Here is a 20,715-nt window from a genome sequence, read left to right as displayed (position 1 = left end):
CGGCTATTTTTTGGTTGCAGCCATCATTGTTCTTTGGAGGGCCTGGGCTGGATTCAAACCCGCCACCTTGGGTGTTATGTGGCTGGCGCCTTAGCCACTTGGGCCGCAAGTGCTGAGCCAGTACAATCCACTTTTTCATTGGCTAGAGATTTTCCACATTAAAATTTTATAGGGAAAAATTATTTCCAGAAATTACCCTTGAAATCATAAAAACAATAAATAATAGAAATCTTATTCCAAATGTCCTCCAAATATGTACACTTTTTGTAAAACCACAGTTTGGTATATCCACAAAAACTATTTTCAGTTAATAATAATCACCGTCTGGCGCCTGTAGGACCATGGTTACAGCACTGGGCATATACACCGTGGCTGGTGGGTTCAAACCCAGCACAGGCTAGCTAAGCAACAATGACAACTACAACAGAAAAACTGCCAGGCATTGTGGCAGGCTCCTGTAGTCCCAGCTACTTGGGAGGCTGAGGCAAGAGAATCGCTTAAGCCCAAGAGTTGGAGGGTGCTATGAGCTAGCTGTGACGCCACAGCACTCTACCAAGGACAACATAGTGAGACTCTGTCTCAAAAAGAAAAGAAAAATCAGGTATATTTGCGATAACGTTATTAAAAACCACACAAGGTTCGGCTCCTGTAGCTCAATAGTTAGGGCGTCAGCCACATATACCAGGGCTGGCGGGTTCAAACCTGGCCTGGGCCAGCTAAACAATGACAACTGCAACAACAACAACAAAATAGCCAGGTGTTGTAGTGGGCGCCTGTAGTCCCAGCTACTTGGGAGGCTGAGGCAAAAGAATCTCTTAAGCCCAAGAGTTTGAAGTTGCTATGAGCTGTGATGCTACAGTACTCTACTGAGGGTGACATAGTGAGACTGTCTCAAAAAAAATTAAAAAATAAAAAAACCACATGAATATATAATTATTGTGCTCTTGGTGTGTAGGAATTGGGCTAACAATGTAAATTTGTCAGGTTGGACCGGTACCAACTCCCCCACCTGTTGGATATCCAACTGCTGCTGTTTTAGGAACCCTCACTTGGGCCCTGAAGTCCTCCCCCCATTTCTGTTCACTAACCTTAGTCTGTTGCTCAACTGCTTGTGCCTTTTCTTTCTCCACTCTGTAGGAAAAAAAGGAAGAACTTATCAGAAACTACCCTCTTAAGCATCTGGAGTCTAATGTAAATAGAATCTGGTTGATTTACACATCATAGAAAAGGTATGAAATTATTTCAATTTAAAAATATTTAAGTTGGGTAGTGCCTGTGGCTCAAAGGAGTAGGGTGCCAGCTCCATATACCAGAGGTGGCAGGTTCAAACCCGGCCCCAGCCAAAAACTGCAAAAAAAACCCCCAAAAAAACCCCCAATTTAATTAGAAATTGACAAATGGATAAAACATTGAAAATCACAAGTAGGACCTTAATAAACTACATACAACTAGTGTTAAAAATCAAAAGGTGGAATAAAATTAACTAGTAGTACTGAATAAACCATTCAAGAGATAATTTAGTTCTGAAGCGATAAAATCTTCAAATATCTGGCAAGTGTTAACTATTTCCTTACCTCTCAGCAAACGCCCTGATCTCCCATAATTCTAGCTCTTCTTCTGCTACCCAGGTTTCAATAATAACTGGGCCAGTTTGCTTGGGTGTTTCTGGTCTCTTTGGTCGCAATGCACTTGATCGAAGACCTTTCCTCTGAGGTGTAGGTGTTTCTTTGGAAAAGAGATCAGAGTATTTTAAAAGCAAAATTGCTTCAAAAATTAGGTATTTCTGGCATCTTCTATCATGAGAAGCAGCAGTTGGCAAACATCTTCTTCTTAAAAGCTCAGATGGTATAAAGACTATGCAGGCCAAATGGTTTCTCTTACAACTACTCTACTCTACCTTTTATTCTTTCTTTTCTTTTCTTTTTTTTTTTTTTGTTAAGAGATGGAGTCTCACTCTGTCACCCAGGCTGGAGTGCAGACACATGATCATAGCTTCCTGTGCCTAGACTTCAGTGATCCTCCTCCCTCAACCTCCCAAGTTGTTATATATTTCTTAATTAGATTTTTCCTAAATATTTTTATTGTTTATATAAAATTACTGAATTTTGTTTATTTACATTTTTTCACTTTGGAGACCACAATGAATTCCTTTTAGTGTTAATACTTTTGGTTTTCATGAAATTTTCTTGACAGACGTGCATAATTAACTGCAAAATAGTGTTAATCTTGTTTCTTTTCTGTTATTTAGCATTTATTATTCTTTGTTATCTTACTGCAACACACTAACATTTGATATCATAATACTATAGCCTTTTCTTTGCTTCCTTGAGAACAGAGGCCAAATTTCATTCCTCTATGTACGTGCTACTCGATGCCTATCAATGCCTATTATACATGTATTCTATAAATGTTTCCTGAATAACAGTTTATTATTATTATTTCTACCTGAGCACTGAAGTATTTCAAAAAAGCTTTAACTCTTGAGTCAACAAGATTTTATTAACCACTTACATGTCAGACTCTGCACTAGGTGCCAGGACTACAACAAAGCAGACAGACGAAGTGGCTGCCTTCTTGGAGCTCAGAGTGTGGTGTCAATCAATGCCTCACATTTTAATTACAAGAGGTATTATTATGGTCCAGGCTTGGCACAATACCTGTAGGCATCAGTATGTGCCTAATTCAATCCTGGTATGTGTATTACTTAAGTATCACTTTTTTAAAAACATTACTTATGGGAAAATGTTGTGGTTTTGTTTTTTGAGACATAGTCTCTGTTGCCTTGGGTAGAGTGCCATGGCATCCGCTAGCTTACAGCAAATTCCTGGGCTCAAGTGATCCTTTTGCCTCAACCTCCCAAGTAGCTGAGACTATATAAGTACCCACCACAACGCCTGGCTATTTTTTTTTTCTTTTTTTTTATTGAACGGTAACTATGTACATTAATGCACTTCTGGGGTACAGTGTGGGGTTTTCACATGCAATCTGAAATACTTCCATCAACTGGTCAACACAGCCTTCATGTCATTTTCTCAGTTATTGCTTTAAAACATTCACATTCTACTCTTAGATTCATTTGTACCCCTATAAGATAAACCTCAGAAGTAATCCCTCCAAACTCTCTCCCTCCACCCTTTACCCCCTCCCTTCTCCCTCCCTACGCCTGGCTATTTTTAAGAGACGGTGTCTTGCTCTTGCTCAGGCTGCTCTCTAACTCCTGAGCTCAAGCGATCCTCCCGCCTTGGCCTCCCAGAATGCTAGGATTATAGGCATGAGCCACAGCACCCAGCCTGAAAAAATGTTTTTCATAATAGAGTTAAGAAAGTAATTATAATCAAATTTCATGTGGCTAACAGGTCAATAATGGAAGAATATAATTCCTTCCACTCCTTACCTTTTGGTGCTTCTGGAACTCCAATGGGGCAAATGATTTTCCTGATACAATATTCAGATCGAATGCCGTAAGGACCAACATCTCTCCTCTTAATTATTTCAGTTGTTGTGATTTCAGTTTCAGATGTTTCTATGGTGATTTAATTCAAAAAGTATTAATAACCACCTAAAATACTCAGACTAAAAAGGCACACAACATCTGGTATTTTAAAAGGGACATGCATGGAAAATACTTTTAGAAACATTTAATTAATTAATGACTACAGCATCGCTATTGGACTGCAACAATATTGAGTTTCTTCTTCCCTGAAAATTTCTAACTGAATAAAATGCTGAATAAAACGGTGCATCTTTAGCTCCTGGTGGCAATACTCAGTCAAAACAATAAAAAGCCTAGGATAAAACCAGCACATACAGGGTACTAGAAATCTTAGCTTATGACTTACACCCTATGATAATAAACTATCTTAAAAAAAAAAGTGAAGACTTGTTCATGAATACGTGACTCACCTTATAATGTGACTGACTTCCCCATCCCCAGATTTCATAGCATGTGTCAGACTTTAGCAAAGCTGTATTTCTAAGACATGAGCATTTTTAAAATAAGTAACAAAGGTGCTTAAAAGTCAGTGAGTGGTCAAGAGATTTTTATCCTTGAACTTAAATTATAATGTACCCCCCATTACCTGTCCGTGTAGTCCCTGCTCCTGGAGGAGCCTTGGCTGCCATGTCATCCCATCTCAAACTTGCCCACAGTAACCGTAACATCAGGCTCACTCCAGCCAAGGACTTCACGGTCTGAAGTCTATACCTGAAAGAAAACCCAAGAAATCCATATATATACTTATGCACATGTATATACACATGCTTTCTACTAAACTAAAGGATGTGTTTCTTATCCTTATTATGAATTCAGTATTTATAACATAATTTTGTAAGACTCTGATCTTACAAAAGAACTTTTCTGTTTATAGGCATAACATACATCTAACACTTAAAAATAGTCTATATTTACTTTAAATGCCAAATAAATTTATAAAGTGACTATGTTCCATAGTAAGGCTAATACAGTAATAATTTATGAAAATTTTTTAAATTTAATCTAATTCTAAAATGTTATAAAAATTAAGAAGATCAAACAGAGAAATAATTGCTATTAAATCTGATAAGGCAGTTTTCAAAAAGGAAAAATCATGACTGATTTTTGTTAAAATGGAAAACGTGGAAATATTAAAATTTTCTCAAAAAGCAAATAAAAAACACCTAGAAAATCTAAGTCTTTTCCAGATGAACAGAAAATTTTGTATCCATCCGAATGAGGAGGGCTTCAAAACATGAACTACTGAATGATGAAAACTGCTAATGCCAGTAAAACTTTAGTATTAGTGTAGTTTGGAATCCTACACTGAATAATAAAATATCACTAGAAAAAGGGTAATACTGTATTAGTCACTAAAAGTAGGCAAATAAATCTCTCTGGCTTCTGGGGATGGAGCTTGTTTTGTTTTGTCTTTGTAATGCCTATCCAGGTTTGTGTTTTTTCTAAGTATCATGTGTAAAATTATTGATCATTTTCAATACCCTTTAAAAAATAACACTAAAAACACATTTCAAAATGAATTCATTCAACTATAATGACTACCATGGCCTAAAACTGAATTCACTATAAGACATTTTAAAGCAGCTGTAGGCTGTCAATTCTCCATTAGGGTCTGTTAACTAAAATACTTTGTTGACATTTTCACACTACTTAAATGAACACACTGTTGATTACAGTGTAGAGAAAAGCACGTAAAATAAAAGAGTTTCTTCCTTTAACAGAAGTAAAATGCAAACCTTAGAACACATTGTATTTGTAAGGCAATTCTTTGTCATTAGCAGTATGTTGGAAAAACAATGTGAAAAAGAGAACACTCTAGCCAAAAAAGCTGCTGCTGCTTCTCTTCTCTCCGTATGACACCTTTTTTTTTTTTTTTTAAGTTTTTGGCTGGGGCTGGGTTTGAACCCACCACCTCCAGCATATGGGGGCACCGCCCGACACCATTTTTTTATTGTGTTACTTATTACACTATAAATTGTCTGATCTGGACAGAACTCCTGAACTAGAGGGGAAATGTTAACTACTGCAGGGGTGTCCGGAGAAGGCAACGAGTCTGGTGCTTTCAGACTACCAATAGAAATCCCTATGGAACTTGTGTTTCATGAAAGAAAGAAAATAAACATTTATTTGGAAAGAAAAGTTCATCCTCATTCTCTCTCTTCTGCCCCCAATCACTCTGTGTCAAATCTTAACTTTAAATCATCCTTATTTTTAAAATGGAAATATTTAATAACACGGCAGGGGGTGGAGAGACACACTTCATGCATATTGGCCTGCTCATTTAATCATTCATTCAAAAATTATTTGAGCATCTTCTATGTGTTAGACTATGTTAAAAGAGCTGAGGACACACAAGTGAACTAGGTCTGTCTCTCTGTTCTCAAGGAACTGTAAGAGAAAAAGCATAAGGGAGGGGCATCTGATTTGGCTCAGGGAAAGGGATCAGAGCTTTGCAGGAGTCTTTTTTTTTTTTTTGCGGGGGTGGGGAGGCAGCCTCCAGTTGTTGTCCTGGGTACAGCGCCTTGATGTTATAGCTCACAGCAACCTCCAACTCTTGGGCTCAAGTGATACTCTTGCCTTGGATTTTCTATTTTTAGTAGAGATGGGGATCTTGCTTTTTGCTCAGGCTGGTCTTGAACTTGTGAGCTTAAGCAATCCACCCGCCTCAGCCTCTACTTTGCTGGAGTCTTACAGGACAAATTAAGGGTTTTATGATGGCTGACCAAAGGCAATAGGTATACGTATATATGCTAAGGAGCAAGTGTGTAAGAGCTCACACTTCTCGGAAACTGTATCCAGTGTGTTATAGCTGGAGGGAAGGGGCATGGAGGTGCAGAAAGAGATGAAGCTGGCATGACAGAGGAAGGCAGAAGCCAGAATATGGTGCACTAAACTGAAAGAATAAAGAAGAGCATTAAAGGCTATGTATATTAAGGCCTCTCTGAGACGTACTCAGTATTGGATGGGTTGTGAAGGGAAGTACCTCTCACAGACATCTACGTGTGACAAGTGCGTTCCCTTCCTCTCCTCTCCCCTCCCTGCAAGTCCCTTAGTTTTCAGAATATTCACAGGGCCAATCCTCATTTTAGGAGGACCCCCGTGGCAGCACCATGTAGAGGACCACTGCCAGTCCAAAGTGATAATGAAGCATAGGATCAGGGCCTGGGGAAACAGGTACACAGGAACAGGGTGGAGGGAAGGAGGCCCTAATGAGCCTGTGAGACAAGTTTTTCAATATTCCTCAGCCTTAAGATTAGATAGTAAAGATCATACATGTGCCTTTGGCATTCTTAGCCCCTAAGCACCAGACATATTTTATTCAAGTATTAGTACAAGAGTATATTTCACATGCATGGCTTTTTAGTAGTGATATGATTTTCAAAAACTCATTCTGAAGTCAAGAACAATTTATATATTTACCCATGCCTCCATTAGATAAATGAGATTATGCTTCTCTAAAATTGATTTCAGCAAATTAAGATGTTAACATGTACTTGAAGGCAGTATCTATTTAAAATGTACAGGAAGGTATTCCCTTCCGTTAAAAATGAGAAATTAAATAATACAAATTGTGCCATAGTGCATACTAAAACATGATCACTCAAGGCTCCTGAAACTCAGCCGTGCAGAACAGGACCCTGAGTAGCACTTGAACAGGACCAGGGCCTGGCTCTCCTGGAGAGCTCAGAGAGTGCTTCCCAGTTGAGCCTGCCCCTCTATTTCAGAATACAAAAAAGCAGAAAGGTTGGCCTCCACAATTGCCAGATCATTTTAATTAAAGTATTTGTACACAGTAACTTTTCCAGTGGGAAAGAAGTTACCTGCAGGACAGTCAAGGATACATTTTGGGACCGCTCTCAATGAAGAAAGCAGAAAAGTGCAGAGTAATCCTATAAATCCATGAACTGTAATGAAGAGTTCCTTGATTCCCTGCAGGATTCTGCAAATCCTTCATTGCAGGCCCTGCAGAGAAATTGTACTTTTCAGCTGTCTCTATTGAATGTGTAATGGAGTGATGATTATTTTATTTCAAATCAAAAGATGAGTTATAAAAAACTTGGTCAAACAAGCTATGATTGTATTAATAAATTAATTCCTTTATAGAAATCACTTATCTATACTCTTTTTTGATCTAATACTGATTAAACCAAAAAAGTGTGACTTTTAACTCAACGAAATTGGAAACATATTAAAAGACACACAGAAATGAAGCCTAAATAGAAATGAGGTTTGCTCAGTAACTCACTGAAATAATTTCAGAATCCTAGCAAAATCTAAATTGCAACTATGATTAATACTGACTCCTAAGGATGTTCCCAGAACTCCTGTGTTTTTCAATGTTTATGGTCCATTCTTCTCAATCATAAAGGTGAAAAGATAAAGACAAGAACATGAAAAAGGAAAAAGCAAGGACAAATATGTGAAATGTGATGTAACAGATAAAGCACCACACTGGGATTTATAAAAACTGGGCACTATTCTTAACTGTTACTGTGCAGCCAGAGGCAAATTATCACACATCTACAAATTTCTAAGATCCCCTGCCAATATAAAACCATATGATTTTATAACTGCCAATGCTATATACTTAGGACTTACCCCCAAGCCTAAAGTGCCCAGAAAATTTTAAATTAGAACTATTTCTGATTTTAAAAAATTCCTAAGGAATGTAGATAACTGCCCATTCATATATAAATAACAGAGAACTCCAAACAAATGGTTATCATGCAAATAAATTATAGAAGTGAGGTTTCCACATTATGATGAGCATCATGAAATTTACAGGTATATTTCCTTATGTCTTATTGAATTACCCAACAGAAATAAAATACAAACATTCCAGAAAATTGGTGATTATCCAATTCTGTGATTATCTTGATCCAGAGCAAATAACTTGGGAAGTTGGCAGTAACTTGGGAAGTTAGACCACAAAAACAATCACATTTGACATATTCCTTTTTTTTTCTTTGGAGACAAGAGAGAGACTCTAGCACCCTGGCTAGAAGTCCAATGGCATCATCATAGCTCACTACAACCTCAAACTTCTGGGCTCTAGTGATCCTCCTGTCTCAGCCTCCTGAGTAGCTGGGACTATAGGTATGCGCTACCACACCTGGTTACTTTTTGTATTTTTAGTAGAGATAGGGGTCTTGCTCTTGCTCAGGCTGGTCTTAAACTCCTGATCTCAAGCGATCCTCCCACCTCGGGCTCCCAGAATGCTACGATTAGAGTCAGGCCAACATGTTCCTTTTGTCTTGTGAAAGTACAACTGAATTTCATTTTAAAGGATTTTAAGTCTTTATAAACGCTTTTCCCTAAGTAAACTTTAGTACCTACCAGGTAGCTGAGTTTTAAGTTTCTTGTACCTTAATTCCACTGTTAACTTACGCGATTAAACATATGCTTCCCTGTCTTCTATTATCTTACTTTTTTTAAAAAAATGAGTACTTTTATAAGATAATTATTTTAAAACTTCCTCCCCCAAATACATTTTAAAGTACATACCTCCAAGTGATACCAAAGGTTGGTCTAGGAGAAGGGTATGGCCATATATCCAAAGCAGGTTTTGCATTGTAATTAAAATATGGGACTTCTCGGATTCCTCCTTTTCTGGCCAACTTTTTTAAGTCATCATTAGGCAAAACAAATATGCTCTTCTTGCTGCTCTTGGTAATAAACTTTCTATAGGATGGCAAAGCTGTACCTGAACGAGCCTTCTTTGGTCTTGAAAATTTCATCAGTTTCACTTTGTCCTTTGTGGAATACTCTTTGCTCACAGTCATGGATGTTACCAGTGTGCCTCCTGTGGTGGTTAGAGAGTCTGTCACTGTTGTGGTCACCACGGTTTTGCTCTGCTCCTTTACAGAGATGATGTCTACACTGCTGCCTGTGGAGGGTGTGGAAAGCTTTGTTACCGTTGTGGTGGTGGTGGTGACAGTGGATTTGGCACAGTTTTCTGTAGAGGAGACTACAGTTTGCTTATCTCCTTTTTCCACCTTGATCACAGTTTTTGATTCTGTGGCCACAGTGGATGTCATGGTGGTAACTTCTGTGATGACTGTTTTTCTTTTAGATTCTCCATTGACATTTTCATCTTTGTTGGTGGGCAGACCATTTTCATCAATAAAATCGTTACTGAGATTAGATTCCTCTCCAGAAGTAATTGGTGATGGAGTAACCTTCTTAACTTCTGAGCTTTCAACTTCCATATCTTCTACCTGATTGACCAAGTTGCTTTCTGGACAAGGTGGTGGAGCTGTGGTAGTCCATGTTCTGTTAGACTCTTTGGTTGATGGCATAGTCTCAAGGCTATCTTGGTAGTCACCTTCAGCATCTGAAGAACGCAGTAAACATGATTTTGTTTCTGAGTTGTTTTTTTCACTAAAATCTTCCATGATGATGTCTCCATTAATGAATGGCTTTGCAGCAGGTTCTTTAACAGTTAATGATTTAACATCATTTTCAGGGATTATTTTATTTATATTATTAACCTTTGGTTCAACATGACCACTTGCTATTTTACTCTCAGAGATTTCCTTCAAGCATTCACCTTTCAAATATACTTTAGGTTTATTATCTTTTCCATTTATTTGAAATGTACTTGTTTTCTGTCCTTTCTTTTCAGACTCTCGATTTTCATTATTCTTTTTGTCTGTGCTATTTTTCAGATTTATTTGATCAGTGAATTTATTAATTGGTCTCTCTTCTAACGTCTGCTGCTGACTTGGTTTTTTACCATTTGCTTCAGTTACCTTACCCTGCAACCTGCTATCACAGTTTCTACTGGACTTAGAAAGAAACTCACATTTCAATGGCTCCAAACCTTCAATACTTTGTTCTTGAGTTATGAATTTTTCAGAAATACTTTCATTGCTATTTTGAACAATCATATCTTCCTCACTGCTATCTTGGATAGACATAGTATCAGAACTATTTTCCAAAGTGCTATTATATTCAGAGTCACACCCCAGTTTTCCTTCGAAGTCCATTACTTTTGAAATAGATGAGGCATCTCTGTCACTGATACTTTTAGAAACTGATGAAAGTAAAGTACTCTTAGAAGGAGAAAGAATGGTGTCATTTTCCTCCTGTGTGAGTGGTTTTTTGTTTTTATAGATCAAAGTACCAACATTATCTGTACTGGATGGTTTAGAGTCATCAATGAAAAAATCATTTCCTTTTATTTTAATTTTACTGGGTTCCTGGCTTTCACTGGCAGGGTCCAAGAGATTCTCTTCTATGTCATTTTCAACAGAATTTTGTTTCTGACAATTTGTTTCTGAGCTCTGAATAGAGCCATCATCTAACACCTGGTCCTTTGGGTAATGTTTGTTTATAGCATGAGTAGGACCACTGAGTCCAAGGACTGAGGAATCACTTTGTGAACATCCCTGAATTGAGCCCTCAGATTTCTCACGATTTGCATCAGGACTCTGTTCTTGTCTAAGCAAGTCATTCTGACTCCCTTCTTTTGCTTTTGTTGTTACTGTTGACTCAGAGGGACTTTTCGAAGAACCTGCAGAAGTCTTTCCTGTGCCCTTAATTCCACCCTCCAACTTCATTTTTTCAAGGCGCTGTTTTTCTTCCAGTGTAAACTGTTTAATTCTCCTTTCAAGCAGTCCATCCAGTTTGGATGACTTCGTTTTCTTTTTGTAAGTAGTCCTGAGGTGAAAACCCTCACTGACATTGACCACATCTACTTGAGAACTTTCCTGGCAATTTTTATGTGACTCTGATTTCACATCATCATCTATTTCCATTGGTTCTTCCTTGAAAGATTTATCATTGTCAGAATCTAGAAGTTCTTTTCCATCTGTGAAAAAAAGACATTTATAAAAATGCAATTTTTACTCGGAAATGAGGAATCCATGAGACTATTTTTATTTCAAAAAGTAACTACTTTTCTCATTTTCACTCTAGAACTCAAATATAATTATCTATATACATCAAAGTTCCTGACAATGGATTAAAATTGGTCAATGGACAAGGCTAAATTTTACATAAAAGGTTAAATGCACATACTCCCAAATATTTAAATATTCTGGTTATTATCTAAAAATGATGGAATGCCACAATAAAAAACTACTTAGTACATAACAGGCTATTGTACACTGCATTACCTTCATGGGCAATTATGTATATATAGTCTTTTGTAGTTATAAAATATCTTTTGGCACATACATTATCTAGCTCCTACAAAAGACCATGTAAGTTCTTCAAGAGATTGAACACAGAGTTACCATATGATCCAGTAACGCCACTCCTAGGTAAATCTCCAAGAGAAGTGAAAACATCTCCACAAAAAACATTTCCATGAATGTTCATAAGCAGCATTTTTCATAATAGCCAAAAAGTGAAAACAGCCCAATGTCCACTAACTGATGATTAAATAAAATGTGACGTATCCACACAATGAAATATAAATTCAAAAATAAAAAGGAATAAAGAACTGATACATGCTACAACATGAATGAACCCTGAAAACATGCTAAATGAAAGAAGCCAGCCACAAGGCACCACATAGCGTCTGATTCCACTTAAACGTACTGTCCAAAATAGGCAGTCAACAGAGACAGGAATAAGTTGTCGGGCTGGGGCTGCTTAGGGAGGGATTAGGAAGTAACTGCTACTGGGTATGAGGCTTTTGTTTTGGATTATGAAAATGTTCTAAAATTGTGATAATGGTGAAATTATGTGAACATACTAAAAGCCACTAAATTTCCACTTTCTTTAGGTGAACTGTATGATATGTGAACTATGATTCAATAAGGCTGTTATCAAATAAAATGCAGTACCTTTCCTGCTGTAGGAACCTGATCCAGTGCATTCTTATCACCCCCAGGCTGCCCTCCACACTCACTCTCCTTACCTGGATCCTTCTTCTCAGTAATCTTTGAGATATCCATTTCATTTTGGTCTGCCCCTTTTGTAGCATCTGAATCTTTTACCTCATCTTTCTCAGGATCAAGCTCTGTTTTTATTTTTTTTGGACTTTGTGGACTTTTTCTTTTATCTGATTCATCCATATTTTCATCCATATTATTTTTGGCTAGAAAGAACCATGCATATAGTAATGAAACTGGTTTTCCCAACAAGTTCTAGTTCACTACTTTGTAAAACAAACAAGACAGAAGTTAAAGGCATCATATATTTTCCTATAAGTCTGGCTGACCTAAAGCACAAAAGTAATAACTGAATTTTAGACATGTTTCAGAAAACTTTGTGTGTGAAAAATTATCTAAATCTGTTCACTGGCGGCACCTGTAGCTCAGTGGGTAGGGCACTGGCCACATACACCTGAGTTGGTGGATTCAAACCTGGCCCAGGCCAGCTAAAACAACAATGGCAACTGCAACCAAAAAATAGGCGAGCGTTGTGGCAGCCGCCTGTAGTACCAGCTACTTGGGAGGCTAAGGCAAGATAATTGCCTAAGTCCAAGAGTTGGAGTTTGCCGTGAGTTGTGATGCCATAGCACTCTACCGAGGGCAACAGCTTGAGACTCTGTCTCTAAATAAATAAATAAATCTGTACAATGATTCCAGAAAGTGTACATCAGTGGTTTCTAATTTACTTTGTGTCACAGAACTAGATAAATGCTATTAGAACTAGATAAACGTTTAACAAGGCAATCAAGCTGATGTAGAGATGCAGAAGAAGTGTGGCCACACCAACAATCTGCACTCCAAGAAGAAGGACAAATAAGGCCCTTCCTTTATTTACAGGGCAGCCTCCTACAAGCCGTATGGCCCAAGGGACTCAATAAAGTTACCCTTTGGTTAACTGGGGGAAAAAAAAAAAACAAAAACGCTTGATTCACTGTTCAGAAAAAAAGTGTGTGTATAATTTTGTAATCTATTTCAATAGATTGGACCCTGTGAAGTCTATATACCCAAATGAGCTCTAGGTTAGGAACGTAAGTTTATATAATAGAATAAAAAACGTAAGAGAAGTAACCAAATACAATATGTGACCTTGTCTGGACCTGATCTCTTCCAAATAGTAAAAAGGCCTCTCTAAGACAATTAGAGCAACTGGAATATGGACTGAGAATGAGATGAATCATTTGTTAATTATAGTTAATATGGTGAATGTGATAATAGCATGATGGGTTTGGAGGAAAAATGCCCATTTTATTTAGAGATACATACTGAACTTATTTTGGTGAGATATGATTTCTAGGATATACTTTAAAATTTGCAGAATTAAAAATGTGGGCTGGGCGGCACCTGTGGCTTAAAGGAGTAGGGCACTGGCCCCATACGCTGGAGGTAGCGGGTTCAAATCCAGCCCCGGCCAAAAACTGCAAAAAAAAAATGTGGGCAGCAACAACTGAAACAAGAGTGATAAAATGTGATTACTGTTGAAACTAAATGATGGTTACATGGGAGTTCACTATTCTCCTTGGGTCTTAAGAGGCATTCTTCTAGCTTGGCACCTGTAGTTCAGTGGCTAGGGTGCTGGCCACATATACTAGGGCTAGCGGGTTCAAACCTGGCCCAGGCCTGCCAAACAACAATGACAACTATAACAAGAAAATAGCTGGGTGTTGTGGTGGGTGCCTGTAGTCCCAGTTACTTGGGAGGCTGAGGCAAGAGAATCACTTAAGCCCAGTAGTTTGAGGTTGAGGTGAGCTGTGACACCACGGTACTCTACTGAGGGCGATATAGTGAGACTCCATCTCAAAAAAAAAAAAAAAAAAAAAGAAGCATTTTTCCATGTTTTACTTCCTTCTTCCCTCAAACCTGAAGCCCAAGGAGTTAGCAAGATGTACCTATCTTGGCTTGGCACCTGTGGCTCAAGTGGCTAAGGCACCAGCCATGTACACTCAAGGTGGCGGGTTCGAATCCAGCTGGGGCCCGCCAAACAACGACGGCTGCAACCAAAAAATAGCCGGGCGTTATGGCGGGCACCTCTGGTCCCAGCTACTTGGGAGGCTGAGGCAAGAGACTTGCTTGAGCCCAGGAGTTGGAAGTTGCTGTGAGCTGTGATGCCACAGCACTCTACCCAGGGGGACTGCATGAGGCTCTGTCTCAAAAAAAGAAAAGAAAAAAAAAAAAAAAGATGTACCTATCTTTTTCATGTAAATGATTTCTCCCAGAAAGGGCTGGCTGAGGGAGGGAAGGTGGGTTAAAAAAACAGTATTAGCAGGGTACTGGTAAAAGAAGAAAAGAATCATGAAAAAAGGTAACAGGCTATATCTGGACCCCACAGACAACAAAAGGATAAAAAACTAAACTGGTATGTCCTAACTTAATGCACTAATTATTTAAAAACAATTGGGTGATACTTTCTTCAGTTTTAAAGCTGCTTAAAAAAAGCCTATATATCAATAGCCTCTCCACAAGATATTAGGCACCTGATATTTAAAACAGCCAACTACAAAATGCTTTGAGTTTTTCTCCCCTTTGAAGGTCATTTTGCCATAAAGAATATCCCATACATATTCTTTAGGGAAGCCTAAAAATTGATGTGCAACACAAAAAGCTTTTAAGACTTGTTTAACACAAAAGTCTTAAAGCTTCACTAAGTCAGAGCCAAGTCTAATACTGTGTGGTGTTAGACTTCTGACACCAAGTCAAGTGTTCCCTAAAATGCATATTTCTATTTTTCAAGACATTTGTGCCTCCACCACATGATCATACTAGATCAGCCATTATTATACGTACCAAATAGCTCTGACATTGTTAACTGGTGGTCACAGCGGCCTTCACTATAATTGCTATTCTGTAATTAAGCTGAGCCCAGAGCCCTGGACAATGTGCCCTACTGCTTTCTTTCCTGCTCCTAACTGAGAGAAAAGGCTCAAGAAATGCCAATCTGATTCCCAACTAGATAAAAGTCCAGAATTGAACAATGGAAAACCCTATGCTAAGCAAAGTAGATATAAGGCTAAGTTTGCAAAAGCCAAACAATTCTTTACATTGATCATCTGGACTTTATCACACAGACCCGCCTGGCCAAATACAAGTAAACGAAAAGTTCTTTTGAATTCTAAGTGTTACATGGATAATTGGAGCAAAAAATGGTAACATGTAAGAAACTATACTGATCTTTTGAAAATCATTATAATGGCACTTAATGTAAATGTAATCAGATAATAGACTCAAGAATTAAATACTTTTAATTAGTAAATAATATTTCTATTTAGTAAATATTTCTAGAGCATCTACTATGTCCAAGATGCTCCTAGACCCTGGAAAATAATTTCCAGTGAGCCTTTATAAAAAACATATTTTCCTCTTAAAAGATAAACCAATGAGGGCAGTTCCCATAGCTTTAGTAGGTTGGGCGCCAGCCACATACAGCCAGGCTGGTGGGTTTGAACCCCCAAGAGTTTGAGGTTGCTGTGAGCTAAGATGCCATGGCACTCTACCGTGGGCATAATAGTTGAACTCTGTCTCGAAAAATATTAATAATAATCATAATAAACCAAAGGTAACTTTCCTCTGCTAAAAGTTTCACAAATCTACCAGTTCAGGCTTGACAAGAACTATTCACAAGATACCCTATCAGGTATCCAGGTAAGGGCAACACTAAGCACTACAATCATCTCCCCATGTGGGCCTCGTAGGAGGAAACACATCACAAGTAACAATTAGCAAAGTACAGAGCAGAGCTAACACAACTGCTTTTAAGAAATGCTTAGAGAAAACCTCAAGGTAGATAGCAAAATGGGCAACGGAAGGCAGGAGAGAGGGGTTCTGCCAAGTTCTATTATTCCTTGTCTGTGTTAACTTCACTATGTCACTTAGCACTGCCATGAAGTAATTTGCTCATTTAACATAAGTTTAAAAATACGTGCTTTCTTTAAAAAGTTCATCTCTAGAGTTCCGTGATTCTAGGCTGGGCATGGTGGCTCATGCCTATAATTCTAGCACTCTGGGAAGCCAAAGAGGGTAGATGGCTTAAGTTCAAGAGTTCAAGATCAGCCTGAGCAACAGTGAGACCCTGTCTCCACTAAAAACAGAAAAACTAGCCAGTCGTAGTGGCACATGCCTGTAGTGCCAGCTATTCAGAAAGCTGAGGCAAGATGACTGCTCAAGCCCAAGAGTTTGAGGTTGCTGTGAGCTAAGATGCAAGGCACTCTTCCCTGGGGGACAGAGTGAGATTCTGTCTCCAAACAAATAAATGATCAATAAAAAAAGAGTTCTGTGATTAAAGTTTGGCTGGGCACAGTGGCCCACACCTGTAATCCTAGCACTCTGGGAGGTCAAGGCAGGATGGATCACTTGAGCTCAGGAGTTTGAGACCAGTCTGAGCAAGAGCAAGACTCCGAATCTACTAAAAACACAAAAACTAGCCAGGTGTGGTGGTAGGTCCCTATAGTCCTAGATACTCAAGACACTGAGGCAAGAGGATTGCTTGAGCCCAAAAGTTTGAAACCAGAGCACTTTACCCACAGGGACACAGTGAGACTGTCTCAAACAAAAACAAAAGCACTAAAGTTTATTGCTAATAGCAAAAACTGAATTAATAACCCATTTATGTTAGTATTATGGAAGCCTGTATCATTTCCTTTCTGGCTTTGTTATGTGCAAAAATGCTGACGTTACCAGATAACATGACTCTGCAAGAATCAAAGAGCACTGAATTTGAGATTTTAAAAAGCAATAATTAGGTACCTGAGACCTTTTTAAAAAAGAAGGTCTATTCTGTTATCTTTCTTTAGCAGAAATCCCAGATAACAAAATCCTGTGAACGAAAGTAATTTTTAAAACTTCAAAACTTATAATTACTGAACTACACTGGCAATTCTATACATGCTATTAAAAATTTCAGAAAAGGCTCAGTGGCCAGGGCGCCAGCCACATATACCAGAGCTGGCGGGTTCGAATCCAGCCCAGGCCTGCCAAAGAACAATGACAACTATGATGACAACAACAACAACAACAATAATAATAGCTGGGTGTTGTCGTGGGTGCCTGTAGTCCCAGGTACTTGGGAGGCTGAGACAAGAGAATTACTTAAGCCCAAGAGCTGGAGGTTGCTGTGAGCTGTAATGTAATGGCACTCTACCCAGGACTACATAGTGAGACTCTGTCTCTCTTTTTTTTTTTTTCAGAAAAATGCTTTTATCTAAAACATGGTCAATATAATACAAATTTATAAGAAATATAAAACATAAACAATTATATAGGGAATGAAACTTTAAATACTTACTTCCTTCTCCTGGCTTTCTGTAATTTACATTAGTATTGCCTGGCAATTTAGGAACAAATCTATAAACATGAGTTTTACTAATCCAGCTCCAACCACCATATCCTGTCACTCTGTATTCCTCTCCTTTTTGTTTCCAAACCTGGTATGAAGGAGAACATTTTGATTAAACAACAAGAATAGCAATGCTTTATAAAGCAGATACTTTTTTTTTTTTTAGCAGATATGGTTTTACACTTTTTTTTTTCACCAAACAAGATCAAGAGTCAGCCAAGTTAATTAAATTTATCAGTCAATTTAATTTTCACTGGGAATCAAAGATTTATGAAACAAGTATTTTGTAATATAAAAAGTTAACACAATTTTAGTTTTATCACAATTTCAACAAATTAGTCTCATAACCCTCTCACATTCTACTAAGACAAATGTATGCAAATTGCCAGAAAAATGTACTGCATCCCAACATTATGTCAAAAGTAAAACAAAATTATTAAATATTCAAAGTTGCAGAATAAATGTCTCAGAAATGGCTAACACTATTTTATTTTTAGATAAAACTTACCTGATGTTTAACTGGAAATGTGTATTTTACCCACGTAGCTTGCTGCATTGTTTCTTCTTCTTCCTGTTTTTTCTCTTTTTTTTTCACTTTCTCCTTTTCTTCTCTTTCAATTGATGTCATCCTATGTAACCTAAGAATACATGTGTAAGACAACAGTTACCAAAAAACAGAAGACAGTTACATCTAACTTTGAAAGATGAAAAAGATAAAAATGCAATACTAAAAATCAGGGAGATAAAAATCAAAGATTACTATAATCCTACACAGTAATCCAGACACCCCAATTGACAAAAAAATAGAGGTACGATTCCATAATAGGAAAAACCAAAGAGTACAGAAAGGCAAAACAAAAAAGTACTGCATTTTCCATATGCCTCTCCATAAGAAAAACTCATGAGTTACTCCTAAAGCATTTCATTAATATACCAACATTTATGTCTATCTTTATATAGGCCATTACTTGGCTACATAAACAGTATTGATAGCATACACACAGAAGTACTGTTTTAAATTACTGGATAATTACACAAGAAGATCCTTCCATGTAAGATTTACAGATCTTTTTCTTCTTTTTTGTTTTTGAGACAGTCTCAAGCTGTCACCTTATGTAGAATACTGGGGCACCGTAGCTTACAGCAACCTCAAACTATTGGGCTTAAGTGATTCTCTTGTCTCAGCCTCCCAAGAAGTTGGGACTACAGGCGCCTGCCACAACACCCAGCTTTTTTGTTGTTGCAGTTGTCGTTGTTTTAGCTGGCCCGGGTTCGAACCGCCAGCCTCTGTGTATGTGGCTGGCACCATACCCACTTGAGCTACGGGTGCCACCATGATCTTTTCAAAACATTAAAAAATGTGGCTCCACGCCTGTGGCTCAAGCAACTAAAGCGCCAGTCACATACACCTGAGCTGGCAGGTTCGAATCCAGCCCAGGCCTGCCAAACAATGACGGCTGCAACCAAAAAATAGCCAGGCATTGTGGTAGGTGCCTGTAGTACCAGCTACTTGGGAGGCAGAGAGAGGAGAATCGCTTGAGCCCAGGAGTTGGAGGTTGCTATGAACTGTGATGCCACTGTACTCTACCCAGGGCAATAGCTTGAGGCTCTGTCTCAGAAAAAACAAAAAAAATTTTAAAATAGGGTGGCACCTATGGCTCAGTGAGTAGGGTGCCAGCCCCATATACCGAGGGTGGTGGGTTCAAACCCAGCCCCGGCCAAACTGCAACAAAAAAACAGCCAGGTATTGTGGCAGGCGCCTGTAGTCCCAGTTACTCAGGAGGCTGAAGCAAGAAAATTGCCTAAGCCCAAGTGCTGGAGGTTGCTGTGCACTGTGATGCCACGTACTCTACCAAGGGTGACAAAGTGAGACTGTCTCTAAAAAAAAATTTAAAAATACACCATCGCATGGAAGTACTATAATCTGAAACAGTGCCCTAATTTTTCTCCCCCCCCCACGCCCCTGAAATCCCCCCACAAATGCAAAAACATGTTTGTTTTTTTGAGACAGCGCCTCAAGCTGTCCCCCTGGGTAGAGTGCCGTGGCATCATAGCTCACAGCAACCCAACCTCCAATTCCTGGGCTCAAGCGAGTCTCCTGCCTCCGCCTCCCAAGTAGCTGGGACCACAGGTACCCACCACAATGCCCGGCTATTTTTTGGTTGCAGCCATCATTGATGTTTGGCGGGCCTGGGCTGGATTCGAACCTGCCACCTTAGGTCTATGTGGCTGGCGCCTTCGCCACTTGAGCCACAGGCACCGAGTACAAATGGCATGTTTTATCAACTAATATTTCTGATATTTCTGGTTCTCACTAGCACTGGAGATTTTTTTTTTTTTTTTTGAGACAAGGTCTCACTCTGTCATCCTTGGTAGAGTTCCATGACATCACAGCTCACAGCAACCTTAAACTCTTAGGCTCAAGTGATCCTCTTGCCTCAGTTTTTCTTTTCTTTTTTTTTTTTTTTTAAAGTAGAGACATGAGTCTCATTCTTGCTCAGGCTGGTCTCCAACTCCTGAGCTTAAGCAATCCAGCCACCTCAGCCTCCCAGAGCGCTAGGATTACAGGTGTGAGCTACCTTGCCCAGCCTAACACTTCCCAGGGTCCACTAACATAGAAAACAGCTTCCTACACAGATAGAGAAAGTGGCACACAGGGCTCCATTTCTGGGTGAGAAGATGATTTTGATCGTTAGATGTAAAGCTCAGGCCACACTCATTCTCAGCTAGCCACCTAGCAGTAAGGGGCAGGCCTGTTGTAAGGTTCTATATTAGGTGATTAGATTTTCATGAATAAGAATATTTCTCCTGGCTCGGCGCCTGTGGCTCAAGTGGCTAAGGCTCCAACCACATACACCTAAGGTGGAGGGTTCTAATCCAGCCCGGGCCTGACAAACAACAATGATGGCTGCAACCAAAAAAATAGCCGGGCATTGTGGCGGGCGCCTGTGGTCCCAGCTACTTGGGAGGCGGAGGCAGGGACTCGCTTAAGCCCAGGAGTTGGAGGTTGC

General features: G+C 38.9%; 1 protein-coding gene across 8 annotated transcripts in view; it reads right to left on the bottom strand.

Moving 5' to 3' along the window:
- BPTF (bromodomain PHD finger transcription factor) overlaps window positions 1-20,715 on the bottom strand; it is a 153,550-nt gene that overhangs the window by 46,629 nt on the left and 86,206 nt on the right. For all 8 annotated transcript variants that reach the window (XM_023510993.1, XM_012803136.1, XM_023510994.1 and 5 more), the window contains 8 exons: window positions 18,213-18,342; window positions 17,654-17,792; window positions 12,363-12,542; window positions 8,999-11,306; window positions 4,080-4,204; window positions 3,395-3,523; window positions 1,575-1,725; window positions 1,089-1,131 (listed from right to left, as the gene is read on the bottom strand). In XM_023510993.1, coding sequence (XP_023366761.1) covers window positions 1,089-1,131; window positions 1,575-1,725; window positions 3,395-3,523; window positions 4,080-4,204; window positions 8,999-11,306; window positions 12,363-12,542; window positions 17,654-17,792; window positions 18,213-18,342 — 3,205 coding nt within the window. The remainder of the gene's footprint in view (window positions 1-1,088; window positions 1,132-1,574; window positions 1,726-3,394; window positions 3,524-4,079; window positions 4,205-8,998; window positions 11,307-12,362; window positions 12,543-17,653; window positions 17,793-18,212; window positions 18,343-20,715) is intronic.

The sequence above is a fragment of the Otolemur garnettii genome, unplaced genomic scaffold (genome assembly GCF_000181295.1).
Source record: "Otolemur garnettii isolate 467f Iridium unplaced genomic scaffold, OtoGar3 scaffold00018, whole genome shotgun sequence".
NCBI lineage: Eukaryota > Metazoa > Chordata > Mammalia > Primates > Galagidae > Otolemur > Otolemur garnettii.
Note: the sequence above shows the minus strand (reverse complement) of the source record. Positions and strands in the feature narration are given on the sequence as shown.